This window comes from Nyctereutes procyonoides, unplaced genomic scaffold (assembly GCF_905146905.1).
Source record: "Nyctereutes procyonoides isolate TBG_1078 unplaced genomic scaffold, NYPRO_anot_genome, whole genome shotgun sequence".
NCBI lineage: Eukaryota > Metazoa > Chordata > Mammalia > Carnivora > Canidae > Nyctereutes > Nyctereutes procyonoides.
Genome location: NW_026575120.1, coordinates 17,423,018 through 17,440,543, shown reverse-complemented (window position 1 = coordinate 17,440,543; position 17,526 = coordinate 17,423,018). Strand labels below are relative to the sequence as shown.

The window sequence follows — 17,526 nt, the reverse complement described above, 5'->3', positions numbered from 1 at the left end:
GGAAATGCAAATCAAAACTAGGAGATACCACCTCACCCATATCTGAATGGCCATTATAAAACAAAAGTAGAAAATAGTGTGAGGATGTAGAGAAACTGTAAACTGGTACTCTTCTGCACTGTTGGTGGGAACGTAAAATGGTGCAGTTGCTGTGGATAACAGTAGACAGTTCTAAAATGTTAAACAGAATTAGCATAGGATCTGGCAATTCCACTTATGGGTATACAGAATTGAAAGAAGGGTCTCAAAGAGATATTTGTACATCCACGTTGATAGTATTTTTCTTAATAGCTGAAGGAGGCAACTATGTTCAATGATGGATGAATAAACAAATGTGGTCTATACATATACAATGGGATATTTTTTGCCTTAAAAAGGAAAGAAATCCTGACACATAGTACAACATGGACAAACCTCAAGGATACTATGATAAGTGAAATAAGCTGGTCGCAGTAAGAGAAATACTGTCGGATTCTACTTATATTAAGTACTTAAGAGTAGTCAAAACCATAAAGATGGAAGGAGAATGGTGGTTTTCGGGAGCTTTGGGGGGCAGTTAAAGGGGAGAGACTGTTAAGTAGGTCTAGAGTTCCAGTTTTACAAGATGAGAAGTTATGGAGATGGATGGTGCACAATGTCAATGTCTTTAATACACTGAAAGGTACACTTAGAAATGTTTAAGATGGTTAACTTTATGTGTACTTTGTCACAGTATATAAAAAAATCAATTCTTGAAGAATTTGAAATGTTTGGAATTTTAGCTTCCCATGAAAAATTAAAGAACATTAAGAATTGATATCTAATGTGTTTGCTTGACAATTTGCTCTGAAAGCTCTATGGTTGGCCCCTGTACATCACAGAAAGAAGTTTGATGCATACGAGGATGACACTAAAGTCACATTGTCTGCCAGAGCCTGAGCACAGAATAAATACAGCTGACCTTGTTGTAAGGTCACAGCTGAATCATGATTGCTGTGACTGGAAAAACCCAAACAGAGCTGCAGTGCTTCTCAGGAATAGCCATTTTGCTATCAACAAGCTTATGATGAAATATGATGCAATTATTTGAAAATAACAAACATCCATCATGCTTCCACAATGAGTTTTTATCAATAGAACAAAATACCACAAACTGGAAGAGCTGAAGTCAATGTCACACTAAGCTACTTCATTTCTTTTACTACTTGGTTTTGAAATTGAACTTCCCCTTTATCCTAAAATGACTGATCTAGTCTTCTTTTAAAGAGGTGGCCCAGGAAATGGAGCATTCACTCTGTGACCTTTGCAGAGAATTTTAACTCTTCTGTGTGGGCTGGCATGTACACAACAGGAGCTGGTGGCAACGTAAAGCTCCACCACTCACAGAGTGGTTCCAGGGTAAGGAGCAACTGAACAGCCTGGGAGCTCCTCAGAAACATAGGTTGCTGGGCCCCATCCCAGTATTCCTGAATCAGAATCGGCCTCCTAACAGATCTCTGGGAAGTCAGTGTTCATTATCAAGGCTCTTGAGGCACTGTTCTGGTAGCAGCATAATAACTCACATCCCTCTCCAGGAGGCTCACAAGGGGGGAGAACAGGAGGGAGATCACGTTATGTGTGAATAGGAGGGAGTTGTGGGTTCTAGTCGCAGACTTCCCACTAAACCTCCACTTCTCACTTATTACTCCTAGCCCTGCCCTCTTCTCAAGACTGTTAGGAGGACCAAACCCTACATGATCTGGGCCGACTGCCTCTCAGACCCTACCATGCAACACTTTGTTTTGCCCACTATGTTTCATGACTGCAGGCAGAGCTGGTTTCTGCTTCAGGGCCTTTGTATAAGCTGTCTTCTCTGTCTGGAACAACCTTCCTTTTGATCTGTGTGTCTGGCTACTTGGTATCAAGATCTTGGCGAAATTCACTGAGTTAGGTGAGAACCTCTCAATCCCCCAATCTAGTTACTCTTCAGTGAGTCATCCTGTTCCAATTCTCGGCAGAGCACATATCCCATGTGAATAGGGACAGTGATGGTCTTATTCTGGGTTGGGCCTCAGTCTTGAACTGTGCCTGGCACCCTACATGCTCAATGCATATTTGTTTTATAAGTAGCTGAAGAGGTTAAAAACACTGTGGATAAAATAAAGCACTGCATGAAATATAAAATGCTTTTATTAACAAATAAAACCCTCCTGGCTTTCACTTAGTGATTTCTCTTGGACAGGAGAACCATATTGATTACTCTAACAGCCTGAATAATACAAGTGAAAATCTGCTGCCCTCTCATTAGCAAGAAAGACTGGAATGCAGATTCCTTTTTATCAGGAAAGGAAGATGATTCATTTACTGTCTCTACATCCTTCCTCCAGTTATCACTGTGATGCTCTCTGCCCATGTTAATTTCATTCACTTCCTCTGAGAAAGGAGAGCTAAAAACAGAAACGCTGCTACTGAGGTCACAAGATAGGATAGGTGATGTTGCTGTTAGCAGATCCCCGGCCAAGAACGGCCAGATGGTCTGGAGGCTGGGTTGGCAAAGCTGCCTGGGATTCAGGGAAGGTTGCAGGTTAGCAGCAGGAAGCACATACTTCATTAGGTTACAAACTGAGAACTGGCCAGAGGGTCCTTCTGGCACAAAACTGAAACTCAGCAATGGTTTCTTGGTTTAGTTGTGATTCTCAGTTAATCAGGGCAAATTGGTTTAAAGTCCAATACGAACCTCAGGTTAGTTCACACAAACCAGGGAGATAACCTAGAAAATATTTCATCTTCTGTTTTTCTAATGCATATTTATGCATTTCTTATTAGGGAAGTGAAAGGACTGTCCAGTCACTCTCAGGGCAGGGCTAACTACTGTCCCTTCATCATAGGCAGCAATGCTTTTTTATGAACTGTGGTTGCTTCACTTTCCTTAGCTCAAGAAATACCACAAAGTGAAAAGGCACAAAGGGAGTCTCCAAGGGCTTGCCCAGCATGTGGGATCGACAGAGCAATAGCTCCATCTGCCGACTGTGGCTAACACAGCAGTCAGAATGGGTGACAAGTTAGCAATCATGCCTGGAGCTCTTCTCAACGCCCCAGTGATTCACTGCACTGCTGAGAGTCTGTCGTCCTTAGGCACAAAGTGGTCAGAAGTTCCTAAACATTTTAAGGTTCTGTGCTGTATGAATTTATCTTTTTATTTTATTATTTTTATTTTATTTTTTATTTTTTTAAAGATTTTATTTATTTATGATAGACATAGAGAGAGAGGCAGAGACACAGGCAGAGGGAGAGACAGGCTCCATGCCGGGAGCCTGACGCGGGACTCGATGCCGGCACTACAGGATTGCACCCTGGGCCAAAGGCAGGCGCTAAACTGCTGAGCCACCCAGGGATCCCCCTATCTTTTTATTTTAAATCAGCTGAACTGCTCCAGAAGCGACCAGGGGTGCAATGGTTTTGTATCGGATCAAGTGCTGCGAGCCTTCTTCCAAGTCAATCACATAGTCCCTGAAAAAGGAGGAAAAAATGTATGCAGAGCTGAGCTGGTGCCCCCAGTGGATGAACATTTCCCACCATCAAGGTCACAAGTCACTCACCTTTGCTCATCTGTTTCTGGTTCTACCAGTATGTTTTCCTGTCGTTCTTTCACTCTCAGAAACACGTATGAATCCAGATCTGGTTTGGGAACTGTTAGAAAGATGATAATGCAGTCAGAAAATACTTAGCCAAGATCAACATGGGGAAGTTGCTGGGGCTCACTGTACTGAGCACTAAGGGACCCCTGATGTGACAGCATTTTGTGGGGAGGGTGACTTGAGGAGAGATCTGGGTCCTTATAGAAACAGCACACTTCCTATTCAGGGTCTCACACAGCAACAGCTCATCCAACGGATGCCGAGTACATAAAATGTGCACATTGTGTAAGATACAAGCAAGCATGACCGTAGTCACTCTGTGGGGCTACCGCAACATCTGAGAAAGTGTCACACTGGTGGCACAGTCTCTGGGAAGTGGGGAGAAAGAAGTCAATGCAGACTGAATGAGGGAGTGAGCCAGGGAGTAACAGGAAGGGCCAAGCAGAAATATGCATGACGTTCTGGGAGGACAAAAGTGCATAAATCTAGTGAGAAAATATTTTTATATAAAGCAGTAGTAGGAGAGCATGAGAAAGATTGGGTCACATGGGGATAGTCTTGAGAGTCAGACAACTGAATATAGGTTTTCTCTGTAAATGATCCTTCACTGGTTGATTCCAGGGTGAGAGGCTGCTCCTCTTCTATCACTAGCCAACACTGCTTGTGAAGAGGTGCCCAGAGCTGGGCTGCTCTACAGCTCTTCATTTCTTGGAGCCCTGTGTACCCAGAGGACTCCATCAACCATAGGTTCTGAGAAGCTACTGGATAACTCTCAGTTCTAAGAGCCTAGCTCATTCATATTGCCCTTTATTCCCTCATCCACAGGTTGGGGGTGGGGAGGGGGTGGAATTCAGGGTAATAGGCTCCAAAGGTCTAAGGGGTTCAGGGTTTGGGGCCTGCCACAGAGACTCCAACTTCACAGGATCTGCTGACCTGGCTGGGCAGTTACTGATTTTAGGAAACCCAGCTGAGATTTCAACATGCCTTCCCCCATTCTGCCAGCGGGGTCTACATTGCTTCAGAGGCCTGAAGGGGATGCAGGGCACCTGGTCTAATTAAGCAAGACTGATTTCACTGGCGCAGGTTGATGGCCTCTGCGATCTTCCAATTCCAGGGGCCTGGCACCAGTCCTTGGAAGGGATTTGAGACAAGTGACATGTTTTAGGAGGTGTCTACCAGCATCAACTAGAATCCAGTTAGATTCAGTTTCAGGAATTTAGATTCCTGATGTCCATGGCTGCTTCAATCAGCCAGATGCACTAGCACTGGGCCATGTTTGGGGGACGCGGTCCTTGCTTCATTCCTATTTTTCCAAGGTGTAGACAACAGTGGCAGACCAGGGCCAGGCCTTTTGTTTCCCTCAGGCAGGTTTACCAAAACGACCAGTTCAGAGTTCCACAAGTCTGCTAGGGGCTTGCCTTGCCCCTGGTGTTGTAGACTGCACTGTGTCCCCCTCCTCACAATGCATAAGTTGATGTGCTCACCTGCAGTACTTCAGAATGCAGATGTACTTGAAGATAGGGCCTTTAAGGAAGTAACTAAGTTGAAATGAGACTATTAGGGTAGGGCCTGGTCCAATCTGACTGGTGTCCTTATAAAGAAAAGTACACATGCAGAGGGGCAACCACAGGAGAGGCCCCAGAGGAAGCCAATCCTGCCAGCACTCTGGTCAGACTTCTGGCCTCCAGAAAAATCAATGTATGCTCTGCAGTACCTCATTACAGCAGCCTGAGCTGACTGACACACCCGGGGAGCTATGTCTCCACCTGTCCTGTTCTAATGCTTCTACTGGCCACAGGGGTCACAGTGCAGCCCCCAGCACAGGCCAGGTGGGAGATGAATTCCCAGGGCTCAGTTGTACTGGACTTGTGGCCTCAGCACATTACATTTAGGTTGTGAACAAGGTGGAAACCAGTCCCCAGAACTGTTTGATTTGGTCTGGCAACTTTGCCTGATGAGATCCTGCTGGGATCCGGCAAGCTGTGAAGGCCTGAGGGGCATGGACTTTAACCTGTGTGTCAATGGTCCCCCACTGGTCCATCCAAGATTGAGAGTGACTACCATCCAGGACTCCCTTTCCTCAGCTCAGCAGAGTGGTAAGGGGGCATTGCCAGGTGAGCACAAAGGTGGCTTTGGCGGTGCCCCCTCCCCCACTTTCCCTTCCTCCTCCTGCTTAGCCTGAACCCCTTTCCCGTGAGGCGCCCTGGGCAATAAAAATATTGGGAACCCTTCCTCTAGGAAGCTGGGAAGTGACTGAAAATCACTGAAGGTTTCTTAGCCTCCTATTTAACCCCTTCTGGATAGGTAGGCAGTCCCTGCATGGGCTGGAATCCATGAGGAAAAGCATGCTAGCCCCTGGAGAACAGAGACCTTTGCCTCCTCAATGCTCAAAAGGGCATAGCCCAGTGTGGATGCCAGAACATACCAGCTGAAGGAATGAATGCCTGCAGATGTGAATGAATCTGCATTTTTAATGCTAGTCATAAGAATTTCAACCTAAAGACCACAAAAATAATGCTGAAAAGGCTACCCTTATATCTTCTCTTAATGATTTTTTTTTTAATGATTTTTTTAAAAAGACTTTATTTATTTGAGAGAGAAAGAGCATGAGTGGCAGGGAGTTGGGGCGGGGGCAGAGGGAGAAGTCAACTCCCTGCTGAGCAGGGAGCCCAACGTGGGGCTTGATCCCAGGACCATTGACGTGACCCCAAGGCAGACACTTAACGGAGTGAACCGCCCAGGTGCCTCAATGACTTTTTTTTTGTTTGTTTTCAAACCACAACACTTCCTCTCTCTTTTCTGCTCATCTACATACTTATTTTTTCAGGCTTGAGAGTAAAGAGGAAGACCTTATTCTAAGGCACCCAAAGATATGTCTGAAAAGGAGTGCTCCGCTCACCTGACCTCAGGAGGTCCACCACCTGTAAATTAGGAGGCATATGCTTTAAGGCAACATTCTTGAGGTAGGCCTCTGTGTTAGCCATGTATCTGAAAGAGAGGAATTCAAATTGCTGCGACCACACAACTGGCAGGAGCCACCAGGTTGTCAGACACATGACGGTGGCCCAGCCATCAGTTTCACAGAGACAACCACCAACACCCATACTCATGAGCCAGGGAAAGAAAGCCATCTTTATGCATCCTGCTTACTCACTGTTTGGCAAAGATCAGCTCCTCTGGAGAAAGACTAGACAGCTCCCCCTCACGGGGTGTTTTCTCCTTTTCAAGGATATGAGGGAAAAACTTCTCTATCTGAGGATAAATAAAAATCATCGTGTAAATGTGTCAGGATTTGAGAGTCAAATATACTAGTTTTCTGAAATAGGTTGAGGTTAAACTAGAATTGATTTCAAAAATGGCAAGTCTTCATAGTCAAGACCTTTTCTAGACTTTCAAGATTTCAAGAAGGCAGGTTTCAAGGAATTCAGAGCAAACATAAGAGCTATAAAAAGGAAGACCATTTAAAAAGGATGAAAAGCTTTCATAAAAGAAAATCTGAATATACACCTATAAATGGTATGTATGAGGGAGAAAAGGGCATATCATCTAACATTTCTAGTCAACTGCATTGGTTGTTCTTCTATGAGCCGAACCATGTACAGAAACTGGAAAGACACAAATAGAGGGAAGAGTGACTCTTAATTATAAGAATATAACCAGCAAGGACGAAGCCCACAGTGAGGGGAGGCTTGGAAAAAAATAGTAAGAACTACTAGGAAAACACAAAACAAAACAAAACAAAACAAAAAAGCTAAAAGTTAAAGATATATGGTCAGGAACTGCATATGGATTAGCCCACTGCTCAAGTCAGTGCTGTTAGGCTTCTCTGTGGAGGGAAGTGCAAGCAGAGAAATGACAATGGGAAGGAGGATCTGAGGCCAGGACAAAGGAGCACTTATCTGTTTAAAGGAGTTTAAGTCTCTTGCCTTGGATCAGTTATATTATGCTCATATACGGAGTTTCAGCGCATAAGGCCTTCTGTGCTAGAGTCTGTAAATGGCTGTGGCCCTCCATCACTTAGTGCTCTGCAGACACAGGTGGTCTCATGATCTTAGAATCACGTGCTCAGATGAGGTAAGAAATACTGGAGATGGGCCAATTTCCCAATTTTCAAAAATACAAAGAAGGTGGGGGAACCTTAAAATACAGATTAGTGTCCTCCACATTGGTATGTGGCATTATATTGGAACACATCACTTAAGGGATGGTTTGTAAACTCAAAGAAAATTCAGCGGTTAACACAAAGAGGATTTATTCAACTTAAGAAGAAAAAAAGTGAGTGCCCTGGTAGTTGAGGATGGGGAAAGGCATATTTTTTACATCTCTATTTTTTCAAAACACACGACACCATTGTTATGACATCCTTGGGGGCAAGCTGTAAAGCTGGGGCTGTGACAGCATAGAAAGGGAGAGCAAGAAGCAATTGTAACAAACAACACAGATTCAACACACAGATGTCAACCTGTAGGGAAGTCTCTGGTGGAATACTCTATTGCTGGCCCAGTCTTGTTAATGAATCAGATAAGATCTTTAACGACATACTTACCAAACTTGACATAAAGTGAAGACATAGGATGTTGAGATAGCTAATATATTAAATGACAAGATCAGGATCCAGAGAACAGGGAAATGACCCAATTTAGTAAGATAAAGTACAAGAGGGGTAAGTACTAAGCGATATACTTAGGGGTTGAAAAATCAAACCATTCAAATACAGGCTAGTCACAGGATGGGAAAATAGTAACTCAGAAACTTCAAAGAGGTTAGACTTCATGGCAAGTGCAGAATGAATGGTGTGATGTGTCTGTGTAATATGGAAGTAATCCTCCTATTTTTCACAAGTGACCAAACTACAACTGGAATATCATACTCAGTTGTAGGTGGTATGATTTAAGGATACCCAGGAACTGGAACCTTTGTCAGAACCAGAACCAGTGAGTAAATGGAAATACATAATTGAAATGTTTGGCTGAGAGCACTCTCATGTAGGAGAAAGGATGTATTCATTTTGTAGTAACTAAGGGAACTAGTGGAACCAAATGAGAAGAGGCTTCAAGGAGGTAAGAACTTCCCAAGGTTAAAATAGACATCATACAGAGAAAGAATGTTTTGTGATTTCATTTTTGTAAGTTAGATAGCCTCAGAACTATAGCTGTATATTAAGTCATCATGGTCAATTTGACACCTGCTATATGATGGGTACAAAGTAATTTCTGAAACTAATTCTCTGCTGGTCAGTATTCCCTAGTCAACCATGCAAAGGATTCTGCCATACAGCACTGCCATGCTGTAATTCCAGGGGGCACCTTTCACAAAGCAGATTAATAGACTACAAATGTGTCCCCAGACATGTGCAACACATGTTCCAGCTAGGCTTCTCCAGAATTATCTCTTGCCCTCCTTACTCTTTAGCTACCCTAATACTGTGCTTCATGGCATCTTCATGCCCTGGACTCTCCTAGGCAGGCTCCAGCCCAACTTCTCCCCAGGATGCTCATCTATATTACAAACACATTGCCTTAATGCCTACAGATATCTCCATGTCAAACCTTCATAAGCCGACACCGCAAGTAGCTGCTAAGGACATAGCGGATCCTCTCCATCTCCATTCGATGGATACTGACTTTCAGATCCCCCTTCTTGGCTCTCCTGAGATTTTCTTCCTATTAAAAGAGAAAATGAAGTATATTCAGACTGAGAACCTTTTTCATTTAATCTGTAGAACTGCATAGGGACTATAATCACTGGCAAGTTTGAGGACTCAAAGACTACATTTAGGTCAAAGGAGAACCAAACAACTCCTAAGAGTTCTGATTTTCTTACACAAATAATATAAGACTACAGTCTCATAAAAAGCTCAAACAATACTCATTTACTTTTAGAAAACAATCATCTGAATAGAATCTGAATATGGTCAGTGAGAAAGGCCTAGCACTCCAACCCAATTGTAAAGGAGATAATATAGCAGACAAAAGAAATGTCTAAAGGCAGTGTTAAATCACCAGTTGAGACTGCAAAATACCAATGCTTTAAAGCTAGTCTGAAGCTGATAATGCCTTAAGACCCGCTCATATAAGCCAAGTGTTTCTGGAGGCCAGGCAGGCAAGTGATCTGAGAAGGGTGGGTAGGCAAGGACCATGGGGAATGGACAGCATATGAAAGCAGGTGGCCCTGACCCTGCTCTGGTCAGCTGTTCTCATACGTAAACGTGGGCCCAGTATTGACATGGTTTTAGACTTTTCAGGGGAAGCTGACATCCAGATATTCACAAGAACGTTTGTGCTTTATAAATGTAGGTAACTAATTCAATATTAGAAAAACCCATTAGGCTGGGCCAAATAAGACAGATTTAGCATCAGACTTCAATCTCTCGCTATGCTGACAAACCCTTTTAAAGTTCTCTTTGTAACTCTGAGATAAGCAACTCTTACCATGTGATCGAGCTGTTCCATGACGCATTCTACAATTTCAGACTTGCTTTCCAGCAGCTCAGGGGCAAACTTTTCATTCATCCAGGCCTAAAAAACAATGCCCCCGCCGCCAAATATACATATCAGTATCACTCACAATGGAGCAAAATAACCATGTGAGTCTCACAGCTATTTCTGGCAAAGACAACTGTCTGCCTATGAATTGGACGTAATCGAAATGCTTTGTAAACAAGCTATGTTTTTGATGGCTTTTCTATTTATTTTAGTGGGAAGGCTGTGCTTACAATCTTATATCTAACCAACGTTGCAAAAAATCACTGTTCATGTCAAAAATGTCAGTTTGCCTCTGAAGTTCCCTAATATCATTTATTTAAAAAAAAAAATGTCGGTATGATGCCCACCAGTAAGAGCAACACCATCTGGTGTTCAAACAGTACCTTTAACCAAATAGCATCAACACTTTCCTCCTCCTTCCTGCGCTACTTCCCACCAGGGGGTGCCAGCCAGCATCCTTCTATTTTGAGGGACCAGGTGACCTAACTCTACACATTTCATTGGGGAAGCTTAGAGCACTTTACAAAAATTCTTTCATTCATCATTATAATATCTGAGAGGAAATGGATAGTTATCCTTATCTTAATTATTAATGAGAAAACACGTTATTTACTAACCACCTAAGAGTACAAAGGATCACAATATAAAAGGATATTCATCTATTAACCAATTTTGGAACAAAAGGTTAAATCCTTAGTTTATGACTCTGCCTCAGATGTTTGGTACATTTCAGCAATTACCATGGCTTAGAGAACTGAAATATCCACAGGTGATTGAGGAAAACTAATCCTATCTTTCAATTACAGGAAATTTAGTTTCAGCATAGTTCAGAATTATATGCTAATCAGACTCACTTTATTCTTTCTTTCTGCATATCCAATTCTCATCATGAAGACACTTTACTAAACACTGGGTACTCCTGCTACCATACAAATTTTTTTTTTTTCACATGCTCAAGCTCCTGTAATAGTGCTATAAAAGTTAACCAGAAAGAGTCTGTATTTTCAAGGAACATTATGAATGAGAAAAGACCGAATTGTCACAGAGGACTTATAAAAGCAGGAGATTTTCTTTTTAACTGATTTTATTAAATACTGCATTGGTACGGAAATTATGAAATATAACATGAATAGAGATATAAACACCTGTGTGCACATAACTTCATTAACAAGTATTATTATTTTAAAAGTCCCTGTGTCTTCCTCCCTCTTCAAAGGTAATCATTAGCCTGACCTTAGTATTTAATTTTCTGTAGTTTCACTACATTTGTTTGTATCTCTACATAATGATTCCCAATGATTTCAAGGAAAATGATAACACTTGTTGGGTACAATAGGGGTAAAACGGGGGTAGATTTGAAGGGGATTTCTTACTGACATTAAGAAATTATTTTTGATAAAAATATTTAAAACATTAACAGAAATGTTATATTAGTATAAAATTGTCAAATAAAATGATTTCAAAATATTTAGTGAGAAACTTGCATTTAAATCCATGGTCTTTTTTTAAATAATCAGGTTCTATGTTTGAAATAGCTACATTTGATTCCTGATCAAAATTTTAATGACAATCTGTTCATTATGGGCTAAACTGTGTTCCTCTCCACTCTCAATTCATGTGTTTAAGTCCTAACTCCTAACATCTCAGAATGTGCCTGCATTTGGAAACAGGGTCTTTAAAGAGGTGATGAAGTTAAAATGAATTAGGTGGGCTTTAATTCTGTGACTAAGAGAATCTAAGAGGAGGAAATTTGAACACAGACACATATGGAAGACCATGTGAAGACATATGGAGAAGATGGCCATCTATAAGCCCAGGAGAGAAGCCTGGGAAGAAATCTCTGGTGCCAGCACCTTGATTTCAGACTCCTGGCCTCCAGCATTGAGAAAATACACGTCTGTTGTTTAATCTACCCAGTCTGTGATGCTTTGTCTTACAGCCTTAGCAAATTAATACAATCATTAAAATGAGAAACTTTGCACTGTAATAACTTTTAAATCTTTTTTTTTTTTTTTTTTTCCCAACAGGCATTCATGAGTATCCTATATATGTTCCTGGAGCTGTGTTTTTCAGTGGCCTGGTGAGGTTTCTCTGTAGGCCATGCTATGCAGCCTACAAGTCTGTGTCCAGCTACAGCAGCTGTCCAGGTGGTGGACCAACTCTTTGGCTGCACTCAGGGCACTGCAATGGAGCTTTGGGCCAGAGATGTAACTCATGCTCACCCACTGCTAAGCTGAGGCTGTGCTGCCATCCAAGGAGCCCCTCGTACCCACAAGAAGGAACCAGCCTGGGGGCTCTGGCTGTCCCAGAGGGTAGATGGTCAACACTGTGATACAGTATAGCATACCAGTATGTGCCATGAACTCTGCCTCGAACAATTTTGCAAGTGTCTGAGCTTAACTAAAATGGTTTCTTCAAAAACTTATTTTTTATTGTTCCACACTATGTTATTGAGTCAACCATGTTGTTGCAGGAGCTATCTTTCACTTATTTTATTGCTGCTTTTTTTCTCCCACTGTGCATATAGATAACTTTTATTCATTCTATTGTTGATGGATATTTAGGTTATTTTCACTTTTTAATTATTGCAAGCAATACTATGAACAGTTTGTGATGTCTCCTGGAAGTTTTCTCTAGGGTAAGTACCTGGGAGTAGAATGACTGGGACACAAGATATGTGTGCCTTCAACTTGACAAGACAATAACAAGTTATTTTCCAAAGTGCACCAATTCACCACAATAAACAAGTATGCAAATACTCCACAAACCTTTATACTGTTTTATTTACATGCTGCATTATATTGTTCATCTTCTTCATTTCTAATCTGATGGGTATGAAGTGGCATCTCCTAAGGATTTAAATTTTTATGTTACTGATTACTAAAAAGATCAAACATCTTTTCCATATGACTACTGACCACCTTGGTTTCCACTTCTGAAAGATGCCTTCAGGGGCAGCCCGGGTGGCTCAGTGGTTTAGCGCTGCCTTCAGCCCAGGGCCTGATCCTGGAGACCTGAGATCGAGTCCCACTTTGGGCTCCCTGCATGGAGCCTGCTTCTCCCTCTGCCTGTGTCTCTGCCTCTCTCTCTCTGTGTCTCTCATGAATAAATAAATAAAATCTTTAAAAAAAATGAAAGATGCCTTCATTTTTTTCTATTGGATAGTTTGTGAAGTTTGTTTATATACTGTGGATACTAATACTGCACATATTTTCTCCCTGTTTTGCAGCATGTCTTTTTATTGTCATGAAAGTGTAAAAACAAAAGTTCTCAATTTTACCGTAGAACTTTGTGTTTTTGGATTTTTGTTTCACGAATCCTTTAATAATAAGGCAGGGGCTCTTACACTGAGGCGGGCAGATTTTAAAGGTGTCTGTGAATCTCCTGAAATTATATGCATAATTTCTGGATGTGTGTGTATCCGTATATTATTCTGCGAAACAGGGCCAGTTTTCACCAGATTTTCAGAAAGGTCTGTGATATAAAAATAAATGAGGGATTACTCTTATACAGTAAGGATTCTTCCTTTTGTCATTCATGATTACAACACATGGTAGAAAATAGTCAAGAATATTAAAATAATTCCAGGAAGGGACTGTTAAAGAGAGAAGACAACAGGTGTAGTAGATTAAGAGCACATATTCTGGAGTCAAAGAGACTTGGTTCATATTAGGGAGTAATAGTTGCCTCACTGGGTGGGTAGTTGTATGGACTATCACTACTCACAGCGGAGTACTCATCATGTGTCAAACAATATGCTAAGCATTTCACATATATTATCTCATTTAATCCTCAGAACGGCTCTGTGAAATAACTGCTATTATCAATGCTTACCTGCTCCAGCTTCTCAATGAGCTCTGCAGGAGTTAGGACCACCTCTTCACTATCTGCCTCAGAGCCCTGTCCTGTGTGGTCCAGTTCCTCTGTCATCTTCTCTGAAACCAGGTACCTAATGAAAATAAGAACCAATACCTTGCAGTGTAGTTTCTATTTGTTTGCAGGAACAGGCAACTGTGTATCCAAAATTGGCGTTGCAGAGGCTCACTGGCAGTAGCGCCAGTCAGTTCACAGGCTTTGATTCTTTTCAACTCTTCCTTCAAACCTTAGGTCAGGGATCAGTTTCTCCAAGAGGTCACCTCTTAAAAGTAATTCCACATATGCCTGGAACTGAGCGTCTGTCACACCACATAGTAACTGCCTTCCTGGTGGAAGTGCTTTCCTTAGGGACCGCGTTCACTTCAGTTCAAATACGCATCAGCATCTGCTTTGTTCCAGCACTGTAAGTCCCAGGACCTGATCACCCGCGCACTCCCCGGGCTTTAGCACAGGGCTGAGCAGGCACTTACACTCGTTGCAAGAGCTCATCAACCCGGAGGCACAGGGCCCAGCACCACCAGACCAGAGATCATCCCAGATGCTAAGGCGGTAGGTGATAGGGACCGGAGACGTCCTCGGAGTATCGGGGAAGCTGAGCGGACTCCTCCAGCTCCTCTCCCGCCTGGGCGCCCCGGGCACAGGCAGCCCTCCCCCCAACACACACACACACACACACACACGCACGCACACGCCGCCAGACGTCCCGCTCGGATGCTCACCTGGGCACGAGGGCGGCAGAGGCGCACTCCAAGGGGCAGGCGGCTAGTCTGGGAAGGGTGAGGAAGCGCCTCAGCTTTGGGAGCGGCACCGGCCCGCGGAACAACCTCCTCCAGGGCCCTCCCGGACGTGCCGACCCTCCACTGCTCTGCTCCCGCGCTCTTCTCACAAGGTTTCCGCCCCTCCATACGTCACCGCGCTCGGGCGGCGTTGACCAATCACAGCGCGGGGGCGGGGACTCGGCTCGCCGCGGCCCCATCACCCCGCGGCCTCACGCAGGGAGTTGGCCCCGCCCCCTGGGCCGGCTGCGGGAGGAGGCGGGCACGGCGGGCAGCAGCCGGGACGGCCGGGAGGGGGCGCCTCGGCACCGCGGCTGCGGGGAGCGGACGGCAGAGCTGGCCAGTTCCGCCTCGTGGGTCCTCTTCTCCGTGCGCCGCTCTTGTGGGCCTGCGGGTCCCTGCGTCCTCGCCGGGGCTTCTGCTGTGGCAGCTGTGTGCGGGTCTGAGCACCTTAGGCTAGCGGTTCTGAAAGCGTGGTTCCAGCCCAGCAGCAGCGGGGCCCCGAACCCGCGAGAAATGCAGATTCTCAGGCCCCACCCAGCCCCGCTTAGTCAGCAATCTGGGGGCCTTGGGACCGGCTCTCCCCTGGTGATTCTGATGCCGGTGAGCTTGCAGAGCACCGCTCTAGGCTGTGCTTCCACCCCGGCTGCTTCACTTTGCAGATTAGACCTTGACGGTGCTGCTGGGCCTTCTCCCCTTAATGTAGGACAAGCGCGTATCTATCTCTCTATCTCTATCTATCTATCTATCTATCTATCTATCTATCTATCTCTCTATCTCTCTATCTCTCTATCTATCCTAACTCCTGCAGAGCTCATTGAAAGCCTGGGACAGGTAAGCATTAGTAATAACGGTTTTTTTAAAAAAGATTTTACTTACTTATTCATGAGAGATACAGACACAGGCAGAGAGAGAAGCAGGCTCCATGCCGGGAGCCCGACGTAGGACTCGATCCCGGGTCTCCAGGATCACGTCCTGGGCTGCAGGCGGCGCTGAACCTCTGAGCCACCCGGGCTGCCCTAACGGTTCTTTCACAGAGTCATTGCAAGGATTAAATGAGATAATATATGTAAAATGCTTAGCATATTGTCTGATACCAGTTTTTTTCTCAGAATTGTGGGTGCTTTCTCTGTTTTCTGTGCGAAGTACCACATGTGGCTTCCCTAAAGTGTCTCTTCCCCATCAGTCTGCAGACTCTTCTTGCGATGTTTCCTATGCGATACTCAGTGATTTGAATAGGAAGTTTGGCTAATTGACAGGTTGATAGTACCTGCCTGATTGCAGTCATGTTTTGAAAATAGAATATCCTGAGTGGTAGCATAGGCACGGTCACAAAGGGCCGTGGAAGCTGGGGGACATCGAGGAGGGATTCCAAAAGGGACCATTTCGTTTGAGCTCAACTTGCAGAGTGAGTTTTTGGTGACAAATGGATGGCCCTTTCAAGGACCGTTTCAATTCTGTGTTTCAGTGGTTTTGTAATCCCAAGGTTTTCACACTTGTGGCAGATTGTGTTTTCCAAAGACAGCTGCTCTGGTGTAGATCTCATCCCACAGACTCTTCTTGCAATATGATGCTGACACTCCTCCATCAAGGGGGGTGGTCTGTGTTGTTGCCTCTGGGAAGACCTCCCGACACTGCTATAGAAGCTTTAGAAGCGTAAAGATGGCTGGAAATCAAGATGGTCACACCAGTGCCTCGGCAAGGCTTGACTTCAAACTGAAGACATTTTTCTCTTCCTAATTCTCAAAGCCCCCTCCTCCCTTTCACTTGTTTTTCTGTACAATCCTTTGTTCCGTGTCAATATTGACATCTTGTTGATCTCAATGTACACTTAGTAACAGGACTGGGATGGCCAGTGCCAGCACTAGTCTCGAGACCAGCTTGAAGACAGAATGGAACGCGGCCGGCAGCAAGTACCAGATTCCTGCTGAAACCATCCAGATCGTGTATTTTCTTTTTCTATCTATCTTTTTTTAAAAGGATTTTATTTATTTATTTGACAGAGAGCTAGCAAGAGAGTATAAGCAGGCAGAGGAAGAGGGAGAAGCAGACTCCCCGAGAAACAGGGAGCTGGATGCAGAGCTCGATCCCAGGACCCTGAGATCATGACCTGAGCCAAAGGAAGATGCTTAACCAACAGAGCCATCCAGGCACCCCAGATCCTGTATTTTCTTATAAAACTCCTCAGCCTTTTCCTGGGAGTGGGTGGGCAGTCCTGGAGGCATTAGCCTGCCTCCTTTGCCTGGCAAAGTAATAAACTATCTTCCTTCTTTATGCCCAGACTCTGTCTTCGTGTTACATACTTTGTCTGGAGAACACAGAGGCTTGGTTTTCTTTTTCTTTTTTTTTTAAGATTTTATTTATTTATTCATGAGAGAGACAGAGAGAGAGAGAGAGGAGAGAGGCTCCATGCAGGGAGCCTGGTCTGGGACTCGATCCCGGGTGTCCAAGATCATGCCCTGGGCCGCAGGCAGGAGCTAAACCGCTGAGCCACCCAGGGATCCCAGAGGTTGGTTTTCAATAGCACTTTGTAATCGCCTTGATCAGGAGAATGTAGCAGAAGTGATTTTATATAATTCCTGGAGTTAAGTCATAAAAGGTGGTGCAGCTTCCACCTAACTCTCTTGAGCTACGTCCCTTGGGAGCAGTGAGCTGCTATGTAAGAAGTTTGGCTATCCTGCAGCTGCCATGCTGAAAGGTCCATATGGAAAGGTCACGTGGAGATAGAGGGTCATGCCTTAGGAGCCCCAGCAGCCCCATATTCTCTCCTCCAGATGTCTCAGTTGAGTGAGC

General features: G+C 44.1%; 1 protein-coding gene across 1 annotated transcript; it reads right to left on the bottom strand.

The window, feature by feature from the left end:
- Positions 1–2,130: 2,130 nt before the first annotated feature.
- GINS4 (GINS complex subunit 4) lies at positions 2,131–14,827 on the bottom strand. Its single transcript, XM_055334579.1, has 8 exons — positions 14,677–14,827; positions 13,916–14,030; positions 10,028–10,114; positions 9,146–9,259; positions 6,751–6,848; positions 6,496–6,584; positions 3,558–3,648; positions 2,131–3,468 (listed from the first exon to the last, which is right to left on the bottom strand). The coding sequence occupies exons 2-8, from the start codon at positions 14,009–14,011 to the stop codon at positions 3,372–3,374; spliced, it is 672 nt and encodes a 223-aa protein (XP_055190554.1). The 5' UTR covers positions 14,012–14,030; positions 14,677–14,827; the 3' UTR covers positions 2,131–3,371.
- Between the last annotated feature and the right edge of the window lie 2,699 nt (positions 14,828–17,526).